The sequence below is a fragment of the Arctopsyche grandis genome, chromosome 6 (genome assembly GCF_051622035.1).
Source record: "Arctopsyche grandis isolate Sample6627 chromosome 6, ASM5162203v2, whole genome shotgun sequence".
In the NCBI taxonomy this organism is placed as follows: domain Eukaryota; kingdom Metazoa; phylum Arthropoda; class Insecta; order Trichoptera; family Hydropsychidae; genus Arctopsyche; species Arctopsyche grandis.
The window spans coordinates 9,149,800-9,173,006 of record NC_135360.1 but is presented as its reverse complement, the minus strand read 5'-3'; the positions used below and the strand labels follow the sequence as shown (position 1 = coordinate 9,173,006).

Here is a 23,207-nt window from a genome sequence, read left to right as displayed (position 1 = left end):
GATCTCTTTAAAAGAAGACGTCTCAAAGTCCTTTTCAGTTTGCAATACAAAGGAAAATTAATTGTTTTTTCTTGAATGTAAATAATTGTCTGTCATTTTCACAACGAAGACGTGTATTTGTTTATACTATAAACCTTTCAATTAAATTTTAAATAAAATAATTAATACTATACACATGTTCATGCTATAATTTATTATCCTTTTAGTTGTTTGCATTTCATACCCGGCACGTAAATTTGATTTAATTTTTCCTTATTTAACATAATCAACAAAAATTTTATATACATATATATATATTTAAACTATTACATAAATATTAAAATTTAATATTTGACATCCGGTTAAATTACGGATTAACTGTTGCCGAATTCAACAGTTTAAAAATAAAGTTCAAGGTAATCTTCAATAATCTGTCCATTTTCAGTACATAAGTATTGTTTTATAAATATGTAATAGATTACAGCGTTTCTGAACCTTTTTTGGACCGTGGCCCCTTTTGCGTTTAATATTTTTATGTGCCTCTCTCCATATTTTCTCGAAAAAAAAAGTACATATTAAAAATATTATATATTATTGTTGCGTACGGGGTGGGTGGAGGATCCAATTAAAAGGCCAACAGTCGTTTCACAGCATTTATTGATGATTAAGGAGTTACACACACTGTCACTGCTCCGTCCAGAATGAATTATATCGCCTACGTACCGCCTTATAAAGGGTAGATCTCTCAGGACGCCTAATCTGTTTACCTGTTGTATAGTCACGTATTCGGATATGTATTTCCAAGACATTGGATCTTCCCGTACCGATTCTGAGAAATAACTAATAACGGTCATTGTTTAGCCTAAATGCACTTAGAGTCCAGATATAATCTTTGGAAGTAAGTGCATGCATTTAGTTAACCGATAACAGATATCCGTTGGTCTAAGTACAACTCGCTCAATCCACGGCGTACGTAACATTATATAATCTTTTTATAATTACAAATTTGAACATACATATGTAATATATATTTTTAACCATAATAAATCGTAAATAAGTATTAAAATTTAAAATAAGTAATAAATTTTAAATAAGTCGTAAATTTAAAATAAGTAATAAATTGATTAAAAGATAATTTTATTTAGTGTGATCCTTATGCCTCATATATGATTCCGATGCTGTTAGTGACGATCGCATATTTTTATTATTACATACATACCTCCTTTACGTTTCACTTACGATTACAATTCAGGAAAAAAATTGCCTCTTATCCGATCGTTTTCATACTTCGCCATATTGCTCATTTTAGTCATCAATATAAATAAACGGTTCCTCCGCCATTACGATGGTGCAAAAATATCGTGTAAGACGCTTTTGAAATTTTAATTTCTGAAAAGTGCCAAACGTCTATCCAGTTTTTAGTTTTAAACATAGATGGCGGACGTAAAATAAAATTATTGGTATTTTTATTCAAAATAATAATTTAATTTTAAAACACTTTTTTTATAGTATTGTTACGTACGCCGCGGATTAAGCGAATAGAATCCCAGAGACTATGTGACCGTTCAAGGGTTATCTGTTAACGGATTAACTAAGTGCTTGCACTTAGACCAACGGATATCTGTTATCGGATTAACTAAGTGCTTGCACTTACTTCCGGGATTATTTTATTTTTATTTAATAGTTTTGGACCATTGTGGCATTACAGGAAGAACCTAATGCGCCACAATGGCCTACATTTGAAAAATATATAAAAACATGATATAAAAACAAGTAAACTGTAAATAAAGGAAAAAAGCAAAAGCAGAAAACATGGTAAAATAAAATAATAAAAAAAAAGTAACAAAAGGAAAATAATACATCATTCAGAGAGAAAAAAAAAAAAAAAAAGTGTAAAAATTAAAAATAAAATCCATAAATCCCATTCTTTGTTTACACTGAACAAAATTAAAATAGTATATAAAAATATACAAAGGAGAATGAAAAAATAAAATAAAATAAAACAAAATATAAATAAAAATAAAATCACAGCGAGGCCCAAATGGAAGAGAGTAGATTAAGATTCCACTCATTCATCACATTCAAATTAAGAAAGTAATGATGAGAGCAGGTTACCAGATAAATATTTTAACATAATATCCGATAATCTACGCTCCCCAAGGTGGAAAATATCACATTCAGGGACAGCAGATATTATATCTGGACTCTAGGTGCATTTAGGCTAAACAATGACCGTTATTAGTCATATACATATCCGAATACGTGACTATACAACACGTCATGAGAGATTTATAAGGCGGTACGTAGGCGATATCATGTAATTCTGGACTGAGCACCGCCAGTGCGGGTATCTTCTTAATCATCAATAAATGCTGTGAGACGACTGTTGGCCTTTTACTTGGATCCTCCACCCACCCCTACGTAACAGTATAATTTCGTATGTACATAATTATTATGACATCAAGACGGTAACGAACTTTTCAGAGGAGATGCATAACTCGACTAAATCCAGAATCGACGAGATAAAATGAAGGAATTTCAGCCAAATATAAACTTGCCTTCTCCCAAAGCTGTGGAAACATACTCCCTATTCAGTGCTGATCCAAAAATTATCTTTATTTAGTTTAAATCTTACTTGTGCATTCATATTACGTTGCAGATATATCAAACTTTCTTACAATTCGATATCAATATAGATTGCATACACACCAAATGCATTAATCACCCAATCTGGAATATTTAGATTTATAATATGATTAAATCTAACTTGCATATCCTTATGAAGCTGCTTCAAATGTTCAATATATGATCATCATATTGTCTTTCATTAGAAATAGTAGCCAATGATGGATATTGTGTTAACTCACGTCGTCCAATATTAATTCTGAAAAGATTGAGCTTTCCAAGAAAAGCAATGATTACATTTTTACACGTTATGAGATTACAACATTTTCCTTATAATTGTTTGTTTTACAAATTAAATTTCTCAAATATATTTGATAAATAAAATATATAGCATTTTGTACCAATCATCTCTTCCCAAAATTGGTTGTTACTCATAAAGGACACAATACTGTTCCAAAGTATATTAATACGATTAAGACAATTAACCTTCGATAGCCAACGAATTTCTGTGGGTAATTTAAGGCAATCAAAATCTTCCTCGTTTTCCTTACATATTTGTCGAAAAAGGCAATCTCGAAGTGAACTTGATTTAATGAAATTTATTGTTTTTATTATAATATTAAACGCCTTCCCAACCTTTTTTAAAAAATATTTGGCACATATTTTTTTATATATGTATGCGATAAATCCTCGATATTTGCCAACTATTGAAGCAACCCCATCGGTCGCACAAGCTAGTATGTTTTCCGAAATGCAAACGTTCATGTATTCAGTTTGATGACAAATATAACATTTTTCTCTTCTCTTCTTTCGATATTATTTAAGTATAAAAATTTTATAACTTTATTCTGACTGTACTTCCCTTAAGCTCGTTATGCCTTCCCAAAAGTAGAATTTTGGTTTGGGCCTCCCTTGAGAGGGTCTGGGTCTTCGCAAGGGGGCCATGTGGACCCAGGTTGCGAAACGATGTACTAGAATATATCTATTTTAGTTTTGACTTTATCTGTATATCTATTTTTTACTGTGTTTTGATCTTCGAGTAAAAGGGTGGCATTTGCTTAAAATAATATATATTATAAACATATGTAATGATATCAGGAAGTATTATATGTACATATGTATGTATGTATGTAAATATACTTATATAATTGGGAAACTACAGATTTTCTTTGGTTTGAATTTAGTATTACTTATGTGGTTAAAGTTATTACAGTATTGTGTGTTTAAGCCATTGTAAATTATATGAAATATATCCGCAGTCATATACATATATGTACATAGGTACAATATGAATTCATTTTATAAAAATATAAAGGAATTGTATGTTGTTTTCGTATATTATTTTAATTTTATTTACTATTTTGTATCTTTTTACATACCTCCTTTACGTTTCACTTACGATTACAATTCAGGAAAAAGTTTGCCTCTTATCCAATCGTTTTCATACTTTGCCATATTGCTCATTTTGGTCATCAATACAAGTAAATGGATCCTCCACCATTACGATAGAGAAAAAATATCGTTTAAGAAGTGAACCAAGTCCGAAAATTTTTAATCTCGGTGACGTCTCGTAGTCATTAATTTTATACATAAATGTGGCGGTAGTAAAATAAAATTATTGACATTTTTATTCAAAATAATAATTTTATATACAAATTATGTATAGAAGAGGTATGTTTTTAAAAAACTTTTTTTTTTATTAATGTATTTTATTCAAATACTTGACCATACTGAAGTCCTGGAGTACATTTGTCATGTCGCAACGGCAAAATTGTAATAAACAAAAATATAATACTATAGAATTTCGTTATGCATATATATTTAGCGATATTCTTTGTAGCGGAATTCAAATTTTGCATTATTTATAAATTACATCAATAGCACTATTCTTTTCCGGTCATAAAATATACATTTCAATTTAATACTCGAAGAAGACGATGACGAAAAAGACGCATATTTAGATAGCAAAAAATTAAATGAGGTACAATACAAAGGTTAATTCGATTAACTAATTTTCACAAAATTTCTACCCACTCATAATGTATTCATACATATGTATATTCTAAATAAAACATATACAAGATACAATAGCAATCTAATTACTATATAAAAAAATAATAATATGGGACACACACGTACATATGTCACAAGATACCTGTGAACTCTCAGCTCTATAAAACAAACCCATACAATGGTGGTCTGTCGCGAAAAATAAAACATGTTGACATTGCAGGAAAATTGTTTTTTTTATTTTAAGAGTTTGTATACAAGACACTACCTCCCCCTCTACCACGACCTGGCCACAGATGGTTATTACTACCAACGACTACGATGCATTTATATTTGCTTCGAGGAACAAACGCGTTTTGACAACCGTCGAGTTAGGTCAACTCTCGCAACACTCCGTACACATTGCATTTCTTCAACTTCTTTTGTGCCAAAAGATAAAATAAAACGAAAAATGTTCGCCAACGCATTAATCTTCGTAACTGGACTGATGGTTTCGTTCACGGTTGCGCAAGAAGTCCGTAAGTCGATTCTTCTATTTTTTTTCCTTGCGTACGTTTCTTCACTTTCAGTTTCAATTTTCACTTTCGAAGTCGCTCAAAACCGACACTACTCGATAATGCATTATTTAATCATTCTTCGTTGTACCTGAATTTAATTTCTTTTTAATGCAAATGAATCATTTTTAAATTTTTTTCTTATGATTTAATTGATCAATGTCGATGCGCTCGATTCAATTTCAGAAACAAAAGTACACCAACCGTTTAATCGAAATGAGCTAAAAATAAAGACATTTATATACATAAATGTAAATAAATTGATTCAGTGGTAAATTATACATAAAAATGTTAATATATAACCGATTCTTTCAAAGTATTTAAATATTACCTTAAATTTTCCGTGTATTATGTTAGATTATATTCAAGGTGTGAAATAAATTGCGTCAAGTTTATTCACCTTTTCTAATTAGTGAGCATAACATTATTTTTCAATGTGAAAATCATTAACATTCTTTGAAACTTTATATTTCCTCGGCAAACTTTTATCGTTGGGTTTGAAAAAGGCTGACTCGTCGATGTCTCTAAATTGTGTACAGAATTTTCCTTATAATAAATTTTATCGTAGGTTGTGAACTTTGTATAGTTATATAGGTATATAAAATAAATTATTTAAGGCAGTGTTTCCCAAATTATTTAATTCATGAAAAAAAATAATTCAAATTAATATTTTCCGTTCGATAATCCCATATAGATTTTAATTGAAATTTTTAGTATAGTTGGGCTTAAAATATCTACCGACTCATTCAAAAATGCAAAAAATATCATTTATAATATTTAAATATACGCTTATTTTTATACTATTACATATGAAACTGTTAATACAATAATATGTACATATATAAATAAAATATTTGACATGATACTAGTTTAGCGATCACAATAAACTAATTAAGTTCATGTACATCGAACTAAATTAGTTCATATTTGAACATAAAAATTCATCATATTTGAACTTTAAATTGACAATTTTTATACTCCAAAGACATAACCATTGTAAGAAAACACATTTTTTTACTTTAAGCGTTCACTTAAAAAGCTATTAAGATAGTTTTTTAAAAGCTTCACTAAAATACACGGTTAAAACATCATTAGCAACTTCATGCATTGAAAAGTCGATTCCATAAAACGAAATGTATGTATGTATAATACATATTTACAATCCAATTCATAACAATATAATAGAAATAAATTTTTCATACACATTTCATACACATTTACTATTTTAAACTTTCTAATAAGAACGTGAATATAACACGGGGAATAGTTCATATATATATATAAGTACATATATAAAATGATTATTTTAAAATATTATCATTTGAAAATCATCTTCCCAGAAAAATAAACATTCGATCGACGTTGCACAACGTCAGTCAGTTTTATCATTGAATTCAAGCACGTAAAATTTTCAGAAACGATTTGACGGTTATAAAAACCCCGATAACTCGAATTAGTCACACTTCAACGATCTCGTCGTTGTGAATTACAAATTAAAACGCCCTTCATGTCAGGGGCACTCGCGTATTTATTTACAATACAAAACACACCCACTGCATACATTAGCGTTTTACTCGGGTTGGAGGATAAATAAAAAAGGTGTAAATAAGCGATAAAATACACAGGTTTTACCTGTGTACAATTTTTTCAGTGGTTTTTCAATGAATCAACATAAACATCGTATCTTCGTATACAATAATTGATTTCCGTTTATTGCCGTTCAATAGAATAATTTTTCTACTAAGCAATGCGCGCACATTTCGACATTACGAATTGGTTATTGAACGCATAGTTATATAAATTTTCAATTATTATTGTATGTATTGAATATTAATAAGAAAAAATATATGCACATAGATTTCAATGCACAATTAATTACATAGGATGAATCGTTTTTTTGAAGCATCATTAAACTATACTTTTATGTAAATTTGTTACATGATTTACAGTGGCGTAAGCTTGCATTAAAGTTTCTACAAAATCATATAGGAATGGTTAATATTAAGCATATTTGATATTCGTTACTTAATGAATACAACATACATGTAAAAGCAAACTATGCTAGTTCTTTTAGGCAAAACTACGTCTAAATAATTACTATAATATTATATAGCTATATTGTACATGCATATAATTATATTTGTAAGAAAAGATGATTAATATAAATATATAAAAAATATATAAATTTAAACAAAAGAAAAATCATATTTTTTTCAAAACAAATTTTTTTTTGAATCGACGAAGAAATTAATTGATTTATAAATAATAATACACTTTGTCTAATCTAAAAGTGTAGATCATAAAATCCTCGTTTTGAATTGAAAGCCTAAAATAATAATAAGCAATTATGAATGATGTAGCTTTTAGGTGACCCACTATAAAATCCGAAATATAATGTATTTAAATATCATGATTCAAAACTTGATGGATAAAATAATTTTCTCAACATATGTATGTACGTTATCGTGAATACATATATAGTTATACATAGATAATATGCATTTACATATTCTATAACTACTTACAATATTAAAACGATATTACCTATGTATATCAAAAGTCAGATCAATAAAGTTCTATACAAAAATAAACTTGAAGTATTGAATACTAGCTGTATTACCCGGCTTCGCTCGGTATTTGGAATATAAAACGCTTAAACATGACTAATCTAATAGTAAACATTTTATTAAATTTATTTGAATACTCAATTATTTTTTTTTTATTAAATTGACTGTCACGAACAAACAAACATATATACAGACATAGTCTGTTTCGAAATTATATGTATACCAGAATCCGGCAGCCCTCCCAGTGCCTTCGGCCCCAGCGCCCCCCGGAGGCTTCGCCCCCTAGGGCGGCGCCTGCGCCCCCGGGGACTGAATCCTTGGAATCGAAAAAAATCTAATCATTTGTTCCATGACGTCACGGATTTACGAACCAACAATACATACATATATATATATATATATATATATATATATATATATATATATATATATATATATATATATATATATATATATATATATATATATATATATATATATATATATACATATATACATACATATACACAAAGTCTCTTTCGAAATTATATATTAGATTGATGTATTGATATAGTAAATACATATACATGACTTCTGTCATAGCTGATTATTCAAAAACATTTTTGTAGAGGTCAACTCAAATTTAAATATAATAAATTATAGTCATCGAAACAGACTTGGTTGAAAAATTGATAACAAGAAACCTTCTCTACATACAACGTCGACAAGTTAAACAAAACCACGCAATAAAAAGCTTTCATATGTGTACATATAATATAACCATGCAGCCGCAACTCTCGATTATCATTATCTCAGTATTATACAAACGGTCAAAAACACGATTTTGAGAGTCATTGATCTCGCGTTCTTTTCACGGTCAAGTGCTATGAAAATTCAATGATCATTACACGGTGAAAGTCGCGTAACGCACCGCAATAACAATAAAATACACACAAATTTACGTTTATCTATATTACACGTGCTCGCTCCTAGAAAGTGATATGCGGTATTATACAAATCTATATATGTATATGTAATGCACAGCCTTAGGGCTGTCGGAATACGTAGTAGTGGAACTTGACCGGAAGCTGCGGAAGTTGAATTGGCATTCAACGGAAGGAGATATTCTGAACGGTGAAAGCAGATATGTCACATAAAAAAATTTGCGCAGACACGTGAGGCAAAATCTCTTAATTGCACATCAATAGGATGTGCTATATAAAATTATTAAATAATTTTATAGCTATCTTGAGTACTGTAGGTAGATACGCTGTAGATGATGCTAATTGTTTTATAATAAATAATTGGTATTGATATGGAAAAGATCAATAAGAGTCACATTTTATTTGTTATTCAATTAAGATTTCAATGATTTTAAAAGTTTATGTACATACATATGTATCGTTATTATTGTACATAACAAAAAGTGTTCATAATTTACATCAAAATGGTTATGAAAAGAGTATTCTTTTACAATAACTTCTTTTTCTTTCTCTTTTGCTCCAAACTGATCGTCGTAGTCAATTCTTTCATCTATTGGTAGAATCCAATGGACGATCCAACTCCATTTCTTTTAGTCTTGTGTCAAGTTGAAAGCAGCATTCAGGAACAGTCCCGTCTGTTATTCAATTTGATCTAACCATTTTATGGAAGACCGTCTTCTCACTTGCCTTCCTTCTATCTGATGAAAACCAGCTTCTCTAGACTCTCTACATTCTTCCTGGCAAAATGGCAAAGTAGGAAAGATCCTGTCTGTTCTTTAACTATGAGGACCATTGAGGACCATTCTATCGCTCGTCTTTCTTCTAGTGTTTTGGTGACTCGGTGGCGTAACTACTATGACGTGGGTGGTTTTGACCGCGCAAACACTCGGTAACAGACCTGTAATATAGTGATAGACCAGATGAAAATTTCCGTATGTATTATAAGTAAAAACTACCTACCTACGTAGCTACATATAAATAATATAAAACACCAATAGAAAAATTCATAAGTTAATTTAATTATTTTCAATAGACGCCACTAAATGCTTTGTGAAACTATTTTTCTAGAGGAAATATTGGTAGCAAACGGTATACATGCAGGTTTTTTCTTGATTCGTTATTATATTCGTAAATTGTGTTTTAACTGTGACGTATTGTATGTCGAATCGAAACGACTATTTTACTACGGCGAGCGTTATTGCAGATACACACAGAATTGCGCTATTATATACATATATGATATACATATGTATTTTTAAGACTGAAAACAGTTTAAGTGTGTATAAAAATTCTTATAAATAGTAACGATCGTAAACGCTCATTTACGATCCGTTACGAATGTAGGTAACACGTATGGCCAGATTTATACAATAAATTTATAACATTATTATTATTATAAATTTAAAATTATATTCAAATAATGGTGACAAATGAGGATAGGTTGCCGTTTCAACAATGAAATCAGATACATCGGCAAATTTTGATAGGAAACGATGGACTTGGAGTCACAAACATCCAAAACCCGACCAGCAACATCGGGTCGTGGATTGAATGCATGACCCGTCAGTTATTAACTGCGTCATGTTGCTGGCTAATATTTTGTCTTAAAATTCCAAAAGCAACGTTGTGAGTCGTCAACTCCGAGCTATTTTATTACATACCTCTTATTGTTTCTTGAGATATGTATATGTACATACAAAGATTCGTCTACACAAGAAATTTAATCGTTCCATGCGAACATAGTAATCTTGCAATACTAACTATTTCTGATTCACGTCATCAGGGATTTCTGATTCACGTCCTCCTTCTCTAGATTTCAATAATTTATTTAGAATTAAACATTTTCCAATTTATTATAGAAATATGATTTATTTTCATGCTCAATATGATAATATTTAGTTTGATTTTGCATATATCACATTTTCCTGTATTTATTTTAAATACCTTAAAATTGGTTATTTGTGTATTAAATTCATAATATTCAAATAACAATCTCATTTATTCATTCATCGGGAAACGTTTTTTTTATATAATTTTTCCATAATATGAAATTTATTGTCACCATATATTATATCTATAATATTTAAATGATGTTTTTATGTTAATCTTTCTTCCAAAAATACTACTCTTTTTTATCTTTTTCAATATTTTTTGCTACATTTTTTGCACTGCATTTATTTTTTAATGCTACTGCAATTATTTTCTAACTTAAATGCTACTGCATTTATTTTTTAAGCTTTTTGAAATATCTAGTACATTTAGGTAAAGAAAAATTTAGATTATGATATTAATACATTATATTGATTTCTATTTCAATATTTTTTTTTTTTTAGTTTGTATCTACATATGTATGTAAATATGTACTAGTCAGAATCCTTAAAACCTGTTACATATATAAATACAATGTAAATATACAGTTTTCAATTTAGAAGTACTGAATTCGGAAAAATATCCATTTTCCGAGCAGCGCCAGGAAGTTCGTCTAACAAATTATAGTTTGAGTCGATTTATAGCTCACATGATTTTCATTTTGAGAAACGTCGAACCGATAAAAATACATATGCGACATTGAAATTTAGCACCAGTTATTTTTCATTAAATACTTGTTTTCATCGCTGAAACAACGCTGAATAAACATGAAGTACTGGTCCGGAGACAAGGTTAAGATAATCATCGCACGACATTGACCGAAAGGTTCGCACCCAACTCAAATGGCAAGGCTTTCGATTCACTTATATATAATATATGTAGGTATATATGAAAGAAATTAAAAAAACATTTCACTATCTTAACTTTTCATGACAACTTCCAATCAAAATATTGATAAATCATTGATCATCGATGACACACCGAGCGTAAGTTACGTTACGAGAGTCTGCGAGCACGCATCCTTGCTCGCCTTGGTTCGGTCGTTGTACTGAGTTGCATTCAAAGTGTGCATTAAGGTCGATTATTGCACTGAAAAGCGGTTTTCGTCGTTGACCTTAAACCAAAAACCGAATTTGCGAATCAAACGACGCGTATGTGATACGGGTGCAAAATTATGTACATAATATCTACATATTATGCCTCATATGTAACTATGTACATATGTATGTGACACATGATGACCTTCGCAAAGTAACTATTTGCTTATTTTACATAATTTTTATTAGAATTTCGCTTCTAAAGATCGTTTGAATAGAATTTCAGTTACGCAATTTGTATTTGAATATTTAATCAATGTATTAGTGCTTTAAAATGACTTCCAACTCGTTACGCTATTAACTGTTATACATTATTTAATATGTCCGATTTTTAGTGACATTAGTATTAAACAGAAGTAATAATACTATTCTATTGATATTCGGTTCCTATGCAAGTTTTCCATGCATGTTTCGCAAATTTCGAATTTTTTAAGCATCTCAATATTCGGAGATTTATATTTGAAATGCAAATATATTTAAAATCCTGCAAAAATGCAAATTTATCTACATATCATGCTCTGTAAAATTACTTTATAAATTGTTTATGGATGTTTATAATTGGCCAGGAACGTTTTTTTACACGTACAAAACTATCTAAAAAAAAAACACGTGCCTCGCGTCCTCTCTGTGTGTCTGCGCCCTAAATCAAATCGGGAATAATTTAAATGCAAATTTTATAAAACAAATGGGTATTTATCGTAAGCATTCCATATAAACAGACTAAAAACCTGTAATAAATAAATAAAAATTACTTGATCATTTGAAAATTACAAATCCATTGTTTTAATTTTGTCAGCATCTTAATATTAAATGCAAGCATTTGATATGCTACTTTCACAAGAGAAAAATACAAAGCAATCTAAAATGAATTAAATGCGCATTAACGCCAAGCATTAAAAATCTCGCATATAGGATAGGCAAGATTTCAACTGGCAACCATCCAAGTTCATCCACTCTGTATAATAAGGTATTTAATCTTAATAACTCACGGGTTAAGAATTTATGAATTAAACTGTTGTAGTTGAAATCATGCAAGTTTTTCAATTCTACCTTTAGCTGCGCACTTTTTAATTTTAATTCCTTATATTTATCTTTTTCATTTTTGTAAAAATCTATTATTGGACTCGGATGTTACATATATTATTTATTTACTTTTTGTTTTTTTTATACCTATCTCTGTACATCCTGTCTGTTGATTTTTCAATTAATAAAATAAAATAAAATAAAAATAAAATAAATGATCGAAACATTTTTTTTTATTTCGTACAGAAATAAAACATTGCTCAATGTAACATTTTTTATTTAACAGAAATATATTTATTTAATGCGCAAATGGTTTGTTTAAAGGAGTATTGCGAATTTTAAATAAAAAACTGTAGACTTTCATAGCGGTCAAACAAACATTCATATTTAAATATTAAACTTATTTTAATCATTTTTTCAAACTTGAAACCTTTAAATCCAAGAACAACAAAATCTAAAAACGAAGGATAGCGACCTCATATAAGGTAAATTTTTCACAGAATGTTTTTTTATGATTCTTATCAAAATAGCCTTGCTATAAAAATCCAAACAATACCCATCGTTCTGCGCATATCAATTTTCAACGATATTCATACATACATACAGATATATCAAATAACCTCTGTCAAACAATTTGGCAATGATAAATTCAGTGCCGACCCAGTAGCAAATAAAAACTTAATAATACATTTAAAAAACACACACACACACAAAGAAATGAAATCTACAATCCATTTCACATTTGTTAACATTTAATTTAAAACAAATCGAGCGTAACCCGCTCCATCCATATACACATGTATAATATTATACCTATCTACCAAGCTCCATTGACTATGTCAAGGCTTAACTGCTCACTTGTCAATCTGACCAATTTTTCACATCGTCAATGCAATAATAGACATTATCCAACAATAGAAATCGCCATTTGTACAATTTCTCTAAGTATACACATTGCACAAAGGCGATTACAAACCGTCCAACTTCGATTAACCATCGATTGACTTCTGTTTAGCACCTTACATAAAGCAATGCCGATCATCCGACCCTAAACTTCTGGACTGTTTCACTGGAGCTATCCACCATTTGAGACCGTGGTTGGCCAGGGGGATTCCCGAGATCGAAATGCCCACGATCGAGCCCTTCACCATGGAAGAGCTGGTCCTGTCGCTGAGCACAGGACCGACAGGCTACAAGATAGCTCTCAGGAATCTGGACGTGTTCGGAGCCAGCAACTACACCATTTCCAAATTGAAGTGAGTTACATTTTATATCTATAGTTATAATTGAGGCGAAATAAAGAGACGTGTGAAATTAGAACGGAATGCATTAGGGTTTTTAAATACAAAATACCACTTTGCCTGCAGAAAATGATCTTCTAACAAATGTGTTTTTGACAAAGATGTGAAACTTAAAAAGTTCAATGCACGCAAAGAAGTATGGAACACTGTAAGCTCGGCACAATGAGGAGATATAGGAAACGGTATTCGTGGGTGAAAAGTATGATAAGGGTAGTTGATATAGTGAAAAGATTAAAATGACAAAGGACAGGTCACGTGATTAGAAGAATGGACGAAAAGTCTTAGAATAATACCAGATAAAAACTAAAACGGTTGAAAGGAGGGCAAAGAAAACGGGTGGATGAAATTATAAATATGTATGTGTGGGTGAGATTGATTAGAGTTGCGCAAAACAGGGATGACTGGAGTTGGAGAGGCTTTTAACCAACAGTAGATGGGAACTGTAAATAAAAAAAAAGTAAAAACAAACCAGCTGCAGAGATTAGTGGTTAGCATGTAATGATTTTAAAGCAAGTGGTCACGGTTGTAATTCCCGGTGCTGCTGGTCAGACCTTGGATTTGTGACCCCAGGTCGATCGTTTCCTATCAGAGTTTTTCAATTTATCTGATTTTCGTTGAAAAGGCTTGGCCTATTTCACGTAAATTTCAAGTTTTTCTGCATTTCCAATTCGCTTCATTGTTAAAATATTGTGAAAATGCAAATTTATTCATAAATGTCTCTCTATGGTGCTCTGTAAATATTACTCTATAAATTGTTTATCAAATTTTGGGCTTACCTGTTAGGCCTTCCTGGTATACATATATGTAAAAATAATGATGATACATTATAAGTTGAACTTATCATTAAGTTCAGCCTGTAAAAACCAAGACCTTAAAATCCAAAATAGACTTTAAAAGTCTTCATAAACTTTTGAATTCTAAGTCTTAATTAATATGAGTACTTATATTAATAATAAGAAATTGAAATGGCAATGTCAATAGACGGGTGACGTAGCTAGAAGAACGGGCGATAGATGGACGAAAGAAGTGCTTGAATGATACCCGAAAGAATGTTAAGAGGTAAAAGGAAGACCGGAAGGAAGATAGATTGATGAAATTAGAAAAAAAAATGTGTGACTTGAGAATGATGAAAGTTGCGCAAAACAGATACGAATGGAAGCGTATTGGAGAGTTTTTCACCCAGCAGTGGATGATGTGTGGCTGAAAATGATGATGATAACCGAATGGCGATGCATGGGGCGGACTGATGAAGCGATTTTTCAGTCGTAGAGACATTTGCATAGCTCAGCATTTTATTTGAATTAATTCTTAAAGAGTATTTGAGATATTTGATATATACTCATTACCTACTAGATAAATCGTTACGATAAATTACTCAACTTGATCGAGTGATTAATATTATACGGTTCGTGGTGCATGGCGTGCAGTAGTGACATACTTACTTACAGTTAATGTTAATTTTTCGCAATAAAAAGTTGTAGGATGTGCAACATATTAAAAGTGTAAACAATCTAACGAGAAATTAATACAATAAGTTGCCGTACTTTTGAATAATTATTATTGCATCATTTAAGACTCGTTGTTTGATCGTGTTTCGTGTTTTTAGCTGTAGAATCTACGCTAGATATTATGACCTTAATGATTTTTACTCTACATTATGTTTATAGGATTAGGACACCATATAATCCATAATGATATTTTCTCACTGAAAATAGCACGATAGTCCATGTCTTAGATCCAAATCTTGAGTCAAAACACTTGTATACTACTTTATGTAGTTGATATTAAATAAATGGTATTGGAAAAACAACTGTGTGATTTTAAATGAGTAAATCAACTTTGAGTTTTTATTCGAATATATATTTTTTTTATGATATTCGATATTGAAATAAACGAGAAATTTATTGACATCGATACATTATTGAATTATACATTTGATATTTTATTATATGTATGTTCAGAGAATTTGAGGAACTGGAGTACAAATCATTCATAAATGTGTGCAATATTCATATTTTTATCAAAAGAATTCATATAAAAATATCACAAATTTGTAAAATTACAATTCCAAAATAAAACTATGAAAATGATTGAAGAAATTGAAAGAGCACTTAAGAAAATAAAATTGGAAACCAATTACACTACATTCCCAGATAATACAAACGACCATTCGACAATTTAAAACGCATTTGTGCAAAGGAATCGAATCTTTTGATAATTCGAGTAATTAAAACCCACCTATTTTATCTTCAAAACGACAAACATCAGCGATAAAATCCTAGCATCGAATGAGCACGTACTGCTACTCAAACACACTACAGAATTTTCCTTAAAAATAATTATACATATATTAAGACAAAGTCGATTTGGGTCGAGCAACTTAACTTCGGGTTGAGAAACCGACCCAACAACCAACACACCAAGGCTGATATAGACATTCTAACCCGTGATTGTCAACCTTAATTCAACATCTCGAAGCTGTACTTCTGGTCGTTCAATTTCCCAACATGCACCACCTTGGTCACAGATCACATCATGTGCCATTTAAAATTTTACGCCATCCACTCCACTTCAGTTTTATAGACACGATAAAATTTAAAGAGAATTAAGGTCGAAGAAACCCTTGCGAAAGGCGGGAGAAACGCAATGATGATGCGTTTCGTGCAGTTTAATGATCGTTTCTCAAACTGTGAAGACACTGTAAGTATCCAGTTAGGTTCCTGTCGTTTTGTCGCAGTGATGCAATTGATTGCAATTACGTTTGGCGAAATCGTCACTGATTATAATAGCTGTAATCGAATGCGGTGTGACTGTCGCGTCTGCGTCTCGAAATTGCAACGTATTATTATGTTACGCTTTTGGAAAAAATTGTGGGCAAAGTGTGCAATTTTACAATTGAAAGTATCTATAAAAAGAGCGTTGTCTTCGGTGACTTTACGGGTCTCCTGCGAAACATCAATTCTCATTAAATGAACTCTCCGTTTCTATACTCGTCTCGCTGGCTTGGTAGTAATCATTCTAGAAACATTTTTCAATATGTCTACTGTGCTAAGATTTACCTCAATTTTTAATTCAATATTTATTAAATGCAAATTAATTTTATATATTTATATTTATTAAATGCAAATAAAATAAAGCAGCATAGCTTGGTCGTTAAGCTTCTGCTTAGCGTCAAGAAGGTGCCGGTTTCAATCCCTGAATGAAAATGAATTTTTCAGAGTATGCTGTTGGTCAGACCTGGATTTGTGACTCCAGGTTGATCGTTTCCTATCAGAGCTTGCCAATTTTCTCTGATTTCATTGTTGAAACGGTTCCCGGAAAAAAAATTGGCTAAAAATCCTTCTTACCTACTATGTCACCACTATTTGAAGTTTGATTGATGTATAATAAAATTTATGTACAATTCATAGATGTCTCGTTAATTTGCGAGTTTTTCAGTGTCTCGCAATTCAACGACTTGTAATAAAAATGCTGCATTTGTATTTGTAATTGGCCAGGAAGACGCATTGGGATTTACCTGTAAGGCCTTCCTAGTAAATAAAAAAATAAAATAAAAAATTATTATAAGGGAAATTTCGATCCTAGAATTTTCAATTTAAAAGGTTTTGGTTGCATTACATACATATTCACGTAACTGTAATAAACATCAAATTATCAATCTTATTCAAAATTGATGATAAATTATATTTAAAGATAGAAACGAAGAGTTCATTAAACGAGAATTGGTGAAACCAGGCCCACCGACACATATATTATACATATTTATTAATTTATTACAATTTTGCCATAGTGACATTACAGAGTAGTTCCAATTCGTCACTAATGACTAAACAAAAAAGAAAAATAGTATACAATAAGATGAAATTGAAACAAAACATAAAAAATAAAACAAAACTAGTGTAACGTTGGGCACGTGGGAATAGAGTATCTACTGACTAAGTGCATTCGTCGGTGAACAATAGAGACCCCCGGATTACCCAGTAAGTGCCCGAACAAAGGATGTGCTAGAGTTCTCAGAACTGGGGCAAGTGCGTGCGACTCCTCAGGGTAAACCTAGGTGCCTAGACAATATACGCTAACGGATCAGGGATGCTATGATGGGCAACTTGTCCTTTATAAGGAGGTACAAGCGGTAGAACATTTATTCTGAGGTGAGCGCTGGTTAGCGTGTTGACCTCCTGAATCGTTGAATAAATGCTGTGAAGCCTTACGCAACACTAGCATAAATATAAAACAAAAACAATAATTAAACACGTTACGATCTCAAACTGAACAATCCCTCAACCAGATCAGCATATTTTAGATTTATTTTAACCAAGTTGACAGAAATCTGGTTGAGGAGCTTGATGCCCCTGGCAACAGGCGACGAAACCATCAAATTGGTACGTACCCCAAGAAAATATAACAAATTACAGCATCTAATGTACCTGAGTTGGCTGGGAATATTGAAGCTGCAAGAATTTGAAGATTGCACACCAAACCAGCCAGCAATTTATAGAAATGTTTCCTCGAATATATTCTACGTCCTAACTCGGGGGAATTATAACCTAGTGTTCCCAACAGGTACGCAGTAAGGTACATAGAGCCAAGGATAGCGACTGTAAAACTATATCTGAGAAACCTCCTTTATACTCTTTTGATTCTCAAACAATGGACTCTACCACTAGGACTCCATATAATAGACGAAATATAAAATATATGTCATCGCCTTGAGACTTCACAGCCATTATCCATCAACTGCTGAATGAAGATCTCTCCAACACGTTTTCATTCGTTCCTGTTTTGCGCAACTCTCATCCATCTCACCCCACACATATGTATGTAAAGACATACATACATACATACACATATTTCTAAGTTCATCTACCCATCTTCCTTTCAACCTTTTACATTATCTGGGGTACCATTTTAGCACTTATCTTGTCCATTCTTCTAACTATTTGACATGTCCATTGCCATTTCAATATCTTCACCATCTCTACTATAGGAATATCAAATTCCTTACCCACGTATTCCGATTTACTTCTCTTCTTGTAATGCCAAGTGTACAGCGTTCCATACTTATTGGAGTCCATTGTATATATACATATAAGCTCTATTATAATTTGAAAATTAAAAACTTTGTTTCAGTTCCGACTATTTTTTACAAACTGAATTTTCCAAAAAAGATCTATCCCTCACACGTAATATTTTTTTATAATTTAAAATCAAACTTTGATAGTAGTAGGCAAAAGTATACAGTCCCTTTTAAGTTATAGAAAAATAAGCATTAAGTTTGTAGTATTACTCATTAATTTAATCCATTTCGCAGGACTATGTAAAATAATATAAACAAGTCTATACGTAACATTCACAAAAAAAATATTAAATCATAATTGAAATGAGTATCAACTATCACAAAAATTTTAACCTCGATTTTTATTGTACAAAAATTAATTAAAATCACATTATTTGCAAGTGTGTCGACTCTCAAAATAACGACTATACAAAAAATAATTTCAGATTGAGTGAAAATGGTCGTCCCTTTGAAGCGAGAATAAAAATGCCAGCATTGAAGATAAATGCCAAGTACACAAGCAGTGGAGTACTATTTATATTACCAGCTAGCGGCAATGGAACATTCAACGCCATATTCGGTGAGAAAATCAACATATAATATAATATTTCCTTTGACGAAAATCAAAATATTTAAATTTTACGCAATAACAACGTACATATTGATCAATCGATGACCTTACATATTTCTATGTAGATGGCGTTACTGCCGACATCAGAGGAAAAGTCAACTCGAACCAAAAGCAAGGAGGGAGATATTTGCATGTGGACTCTTTAGAAGTCGATCTGCATGTTAAAAATGTAAAAATGTCCGTGAAGAGGATCTTCAACAACAATAGAATATTGAGTATGTGATTTTGTTCACCTGAAACTTTTCTATAATGGAAGATTTAATATCTTTATTAAAATTGAATGCATTGTTGTTGCAGTTGAGGCTATCAACTTGTTCTTGAGGGAAAACGGTCAAGAGGTCCTTAAAGCGATGATGCCACAACTTCGCCTTCAACTGTCCAAGGTTTTCAGAAGGATTGCCAATCAACTGTTGAAAAACGTCCCGGTGCATCTATTTTACATTGAGGAATAAAGTCCAAGTTGACTTGTTGACTTTTTAATTTCTTATTATTTCATTTAAGTTGTGAAGATGGTAGCCTGAATTGTATTATTAATTTGTAAGCACATTGAATTTCACTCATAAGATAGGTAATATATTTGTTTTAGAAAAAGATGCATTAAGAAGTTGAATGAGAAATTATACATGTTTTTGTTTTTTGTACAAATTTGAAAAACAGAAAAAACGTACAAATCATGCTTTTACATAAAAATAAAAGCTAAAATTATAAAATATACATATTTTGATTTTTATTTTACTTTCCTTATTTTTTTTTGTGGTTTGAAACATTTTTTCTTAAGTTAAGCATTTTCATATGAAAAATTGACATTTTTATTCAGTTTCATTTCAAACTTTTCGTGTAAAATAAAGTGTTTTTTTTTTTTTTTATTATTTAGTGACATCTATATATACAAAAATTAACTAAATAACTTACACATTTATCTAAGGCACAAACGAATTTAATCAAATTTAAAATCGAATACATTATTACGATTAGTTTAATTATTTAAAAAAAAATGAATTATTAATTATTATTTTTACTTTATATTATTTTGATTCCACATTTTTTATCTGAAATAACTTTACCACTTTTCAATGCGATCTTTTAGTAGATTAAAGTCGATAACTTAAATTGATAAAAATTTGATTATTAATTTAATATACAATAAGTAGATCAACAAAAAGCAAGGAAAAAACGTGCTAATCAAAGCCAATGTTTTATATGTAGGAACATATAATAGCAAAGCAAACCAGATGACGTCAAAAACTTTCTTCAATTACTGGCTCATGATTTTTATGTGCTCATATTTGAATTACTCTCCCATACGTTTTCAACTCAAATTAAATATTATTTTATATTAACATAAGATTTAAATATTTTTCAGCAATTATACCCACGTATCTTCATAAAAATAGCACACATGATAAAAATATGGTGAAAAAAGGTTAATTTAAAATGTTTATCTTGTGTGTTTAACAATTAAACAATGTGTCCTGATAGATTGTAAACCAAAAGATTATCAACTATCATTCCTATAAAAACACTTCTGAAAGCCTTCTTCCTGATAATTTACTTAATATTATCTAATTAGGAAATGGAAAGCAACATTCAGTATATCTAAAACTTTTATAACTACCTATATATGTATATAAAACATGTTTGTACATATTGTAACTCATTGAATATAGTCTTACTTAAAATAAAAACATCTAGAAAGGCTTTTATAGAAAATCATGAAGCTCAGTAAGTATTTTTATCTCACAAAGGCGTATTTCACGAACTATATTTGGCGAATTTTATGCTTATAGGAAATGAAAAATACAAAATGTATATCAAAACTGCATTAGTGATCGACAATTGTAAAAAAAAGTATTGACAATATCAATGGAGATTTTTTTGAGGCAGAAAATATGCTCCTTTTATCATTACGAGACAAAGCACTGTAAATTAGGCAAAATTTTGAGCATTTCCTGTTCTTAAAGATAAAGAAAACCAGCAGAGTAGACAAGTGGTTAGCATATAATGCTTTGAACAAAGTGGTCACGGGTTCAAATCCCACTGATTTCTGCTGGCCAGACCTTGGATTTGTGACTCCAGGTCGACCTTTTCCTATCAAAGTTTGCCAATTTATCGGATTTTCATTGAAAAGGTTAAAAAAATTGGCAAACTCACTCATTTTCTCGCAAATCTCGAGTTTACAGCAATCTCGAATTTCGCTGAATTGTATAAAGCGCTGCAAATCTTCAAATTTCACCATAAATGTCACTGTGAATGTTAATTGATATGTATTGACTTAATTTCGCTGAATTGTTTAAAAAATCTATTCTGAACTTAGAAGAAGTTAGTAAAAATGCTGCAAATTAAAAAAATTTGACCATACAATATGTCTCTGTGGATGTTAATTAATATGTGTTTACTTTGTATAATAATACTTGTATCAAATGTACAATGTTTCTGACCAGGAAGGCGCATTGGGGTTACATGCGTTCTTGGTATAAATTAAAAAAAAAAAAAAAACGTAGCCATGGGTCATCTCGGTCTCCGTCACGGGCCCGAATGTGAATCGCCCGAAAACGCAAATATCAGAAGGCAAAGCTCGAAAATCGAAAGATCTTAAGTCGAAAGATCAAAAAAAGGGTGCATGGTAAACGGTACTTAATTGGCGCGAGCAGGATACACAGGATACAAGAGGAACAGGCTTTTCCTCCCGTATTCTGCGCGCGCACATTAAACAAGGCTGTATGACAAAAATAGAGATATTTTCACCGTATGCCACTCATATATATTATATGGATTTGGTGCATCCGCTCTAAAATCGCCAGATAAACGAACGACAGATTAACAGAACGGCAGCTTTAAACGTAATTCTCGTTTTCTCGAATGATAGATTGCACATCAGATGACGAGTAACCTTTCGATGTGCACAGATGCAATTATTAAAATAGTAATTATTAAAATTGAGTTGGATCTTTCTGGCGAGTTTAATAAGGCAAGATTCGGAACATATCGAATCTTGCCTTATTAAACTCGCCTGAAAGATCCAACTCAATTTTAATAATTTTTTTTTTCTCTCTGAATAATGTATTATTTTCCTTTTGTTACTTTTTTTTATTATTTTATTTTACCATGTTTTCTGCTTTTGCTTTTTTCCTTTATTTACAGTTTACTTGTTTTTATATCATGTTTTTATATATTTTTAAAATGTAGGCCATTGTGGCGCATTAGGTTCTTCCTGTAATGCCACAATGGTCCAAAACTATTAAATAAATAATTACCATTTTAATAATTGCATCTGTGCACATCGAAAGGTTACCCGTCATCTGATGTGCAATCTATCATTCGAGAAGACGAGAATTGCATTCAAAGCAGCCGTCCGCTAATCTGTCGTTAAATCTGTCGGAACTTATCGAATCTTGCCTTATTAAACCCGCCTGAAAGATCCAACTCAATTTTAATCATTACCATTTTAATAATTTGCATCTGTGCACATCGAAAGGTTACCCGTCATCTGATGTGCAATCTATCATTCGAGAAGACGAGAATTGCATTCAAAG

General features: G+C 30.9%; 1 protein-coding gene across 1 annotated transcript; it reads left to right on the top strand.

The window, feature by feature from the left end:
• The first annotated feature begins 4,912 nt into the window (after nt 1–4,912).
• On the top strand, nt 4,913–20,408 carry Jhbp1 (Juvenile hormone binding protein 1). The gene is made up of 5 exons (XM_077432321.1): nt 4,913–5,132; nt 13,702–13,942; nt 19,490–19,623; nt 19,740–19,889; nt 19,972–20,408. The coding sequence occupies exons 1-5, from the start codon at nt 5,066–5,068 to the stop codon at nt 20,124–20,126; spliced, it is 747 nt and encodes a 248-aa protein (XP_077288447.1). The 5' UTR covers nt 4,913–5,065; the 3' UTR covers nt 20,127–20,408.
• The last annotated feature ends 2,799 nt before the right edge of the window (nt 20,409–23,207 follow it).

Excerpts from the sequence above, each read along its gene's own strand:
- Jhbp1 (XM_077432321.1), top strand. The coding sequence starts at position 5,066 with ATGTTCGCCAACGCATTAATCTTCGTAACTGGACTGATGGTTTCGTTC. Across the intron at positions 5,133-13,701 it reads CACGGTTGCGCAAGAAGTCC|CACCTTACATAAAGCAATGC; the intron begins GTAAGTCGATTC and ends ACTTCTGTTTAG. Across the intron at positions 19,890-19,971 it reads CAACAACAATAGAATATTGA|TTGAGGCTATCAACTTGTTC; the intron begins GTATGTGATTTT and ends TTGTTGTTGCAG.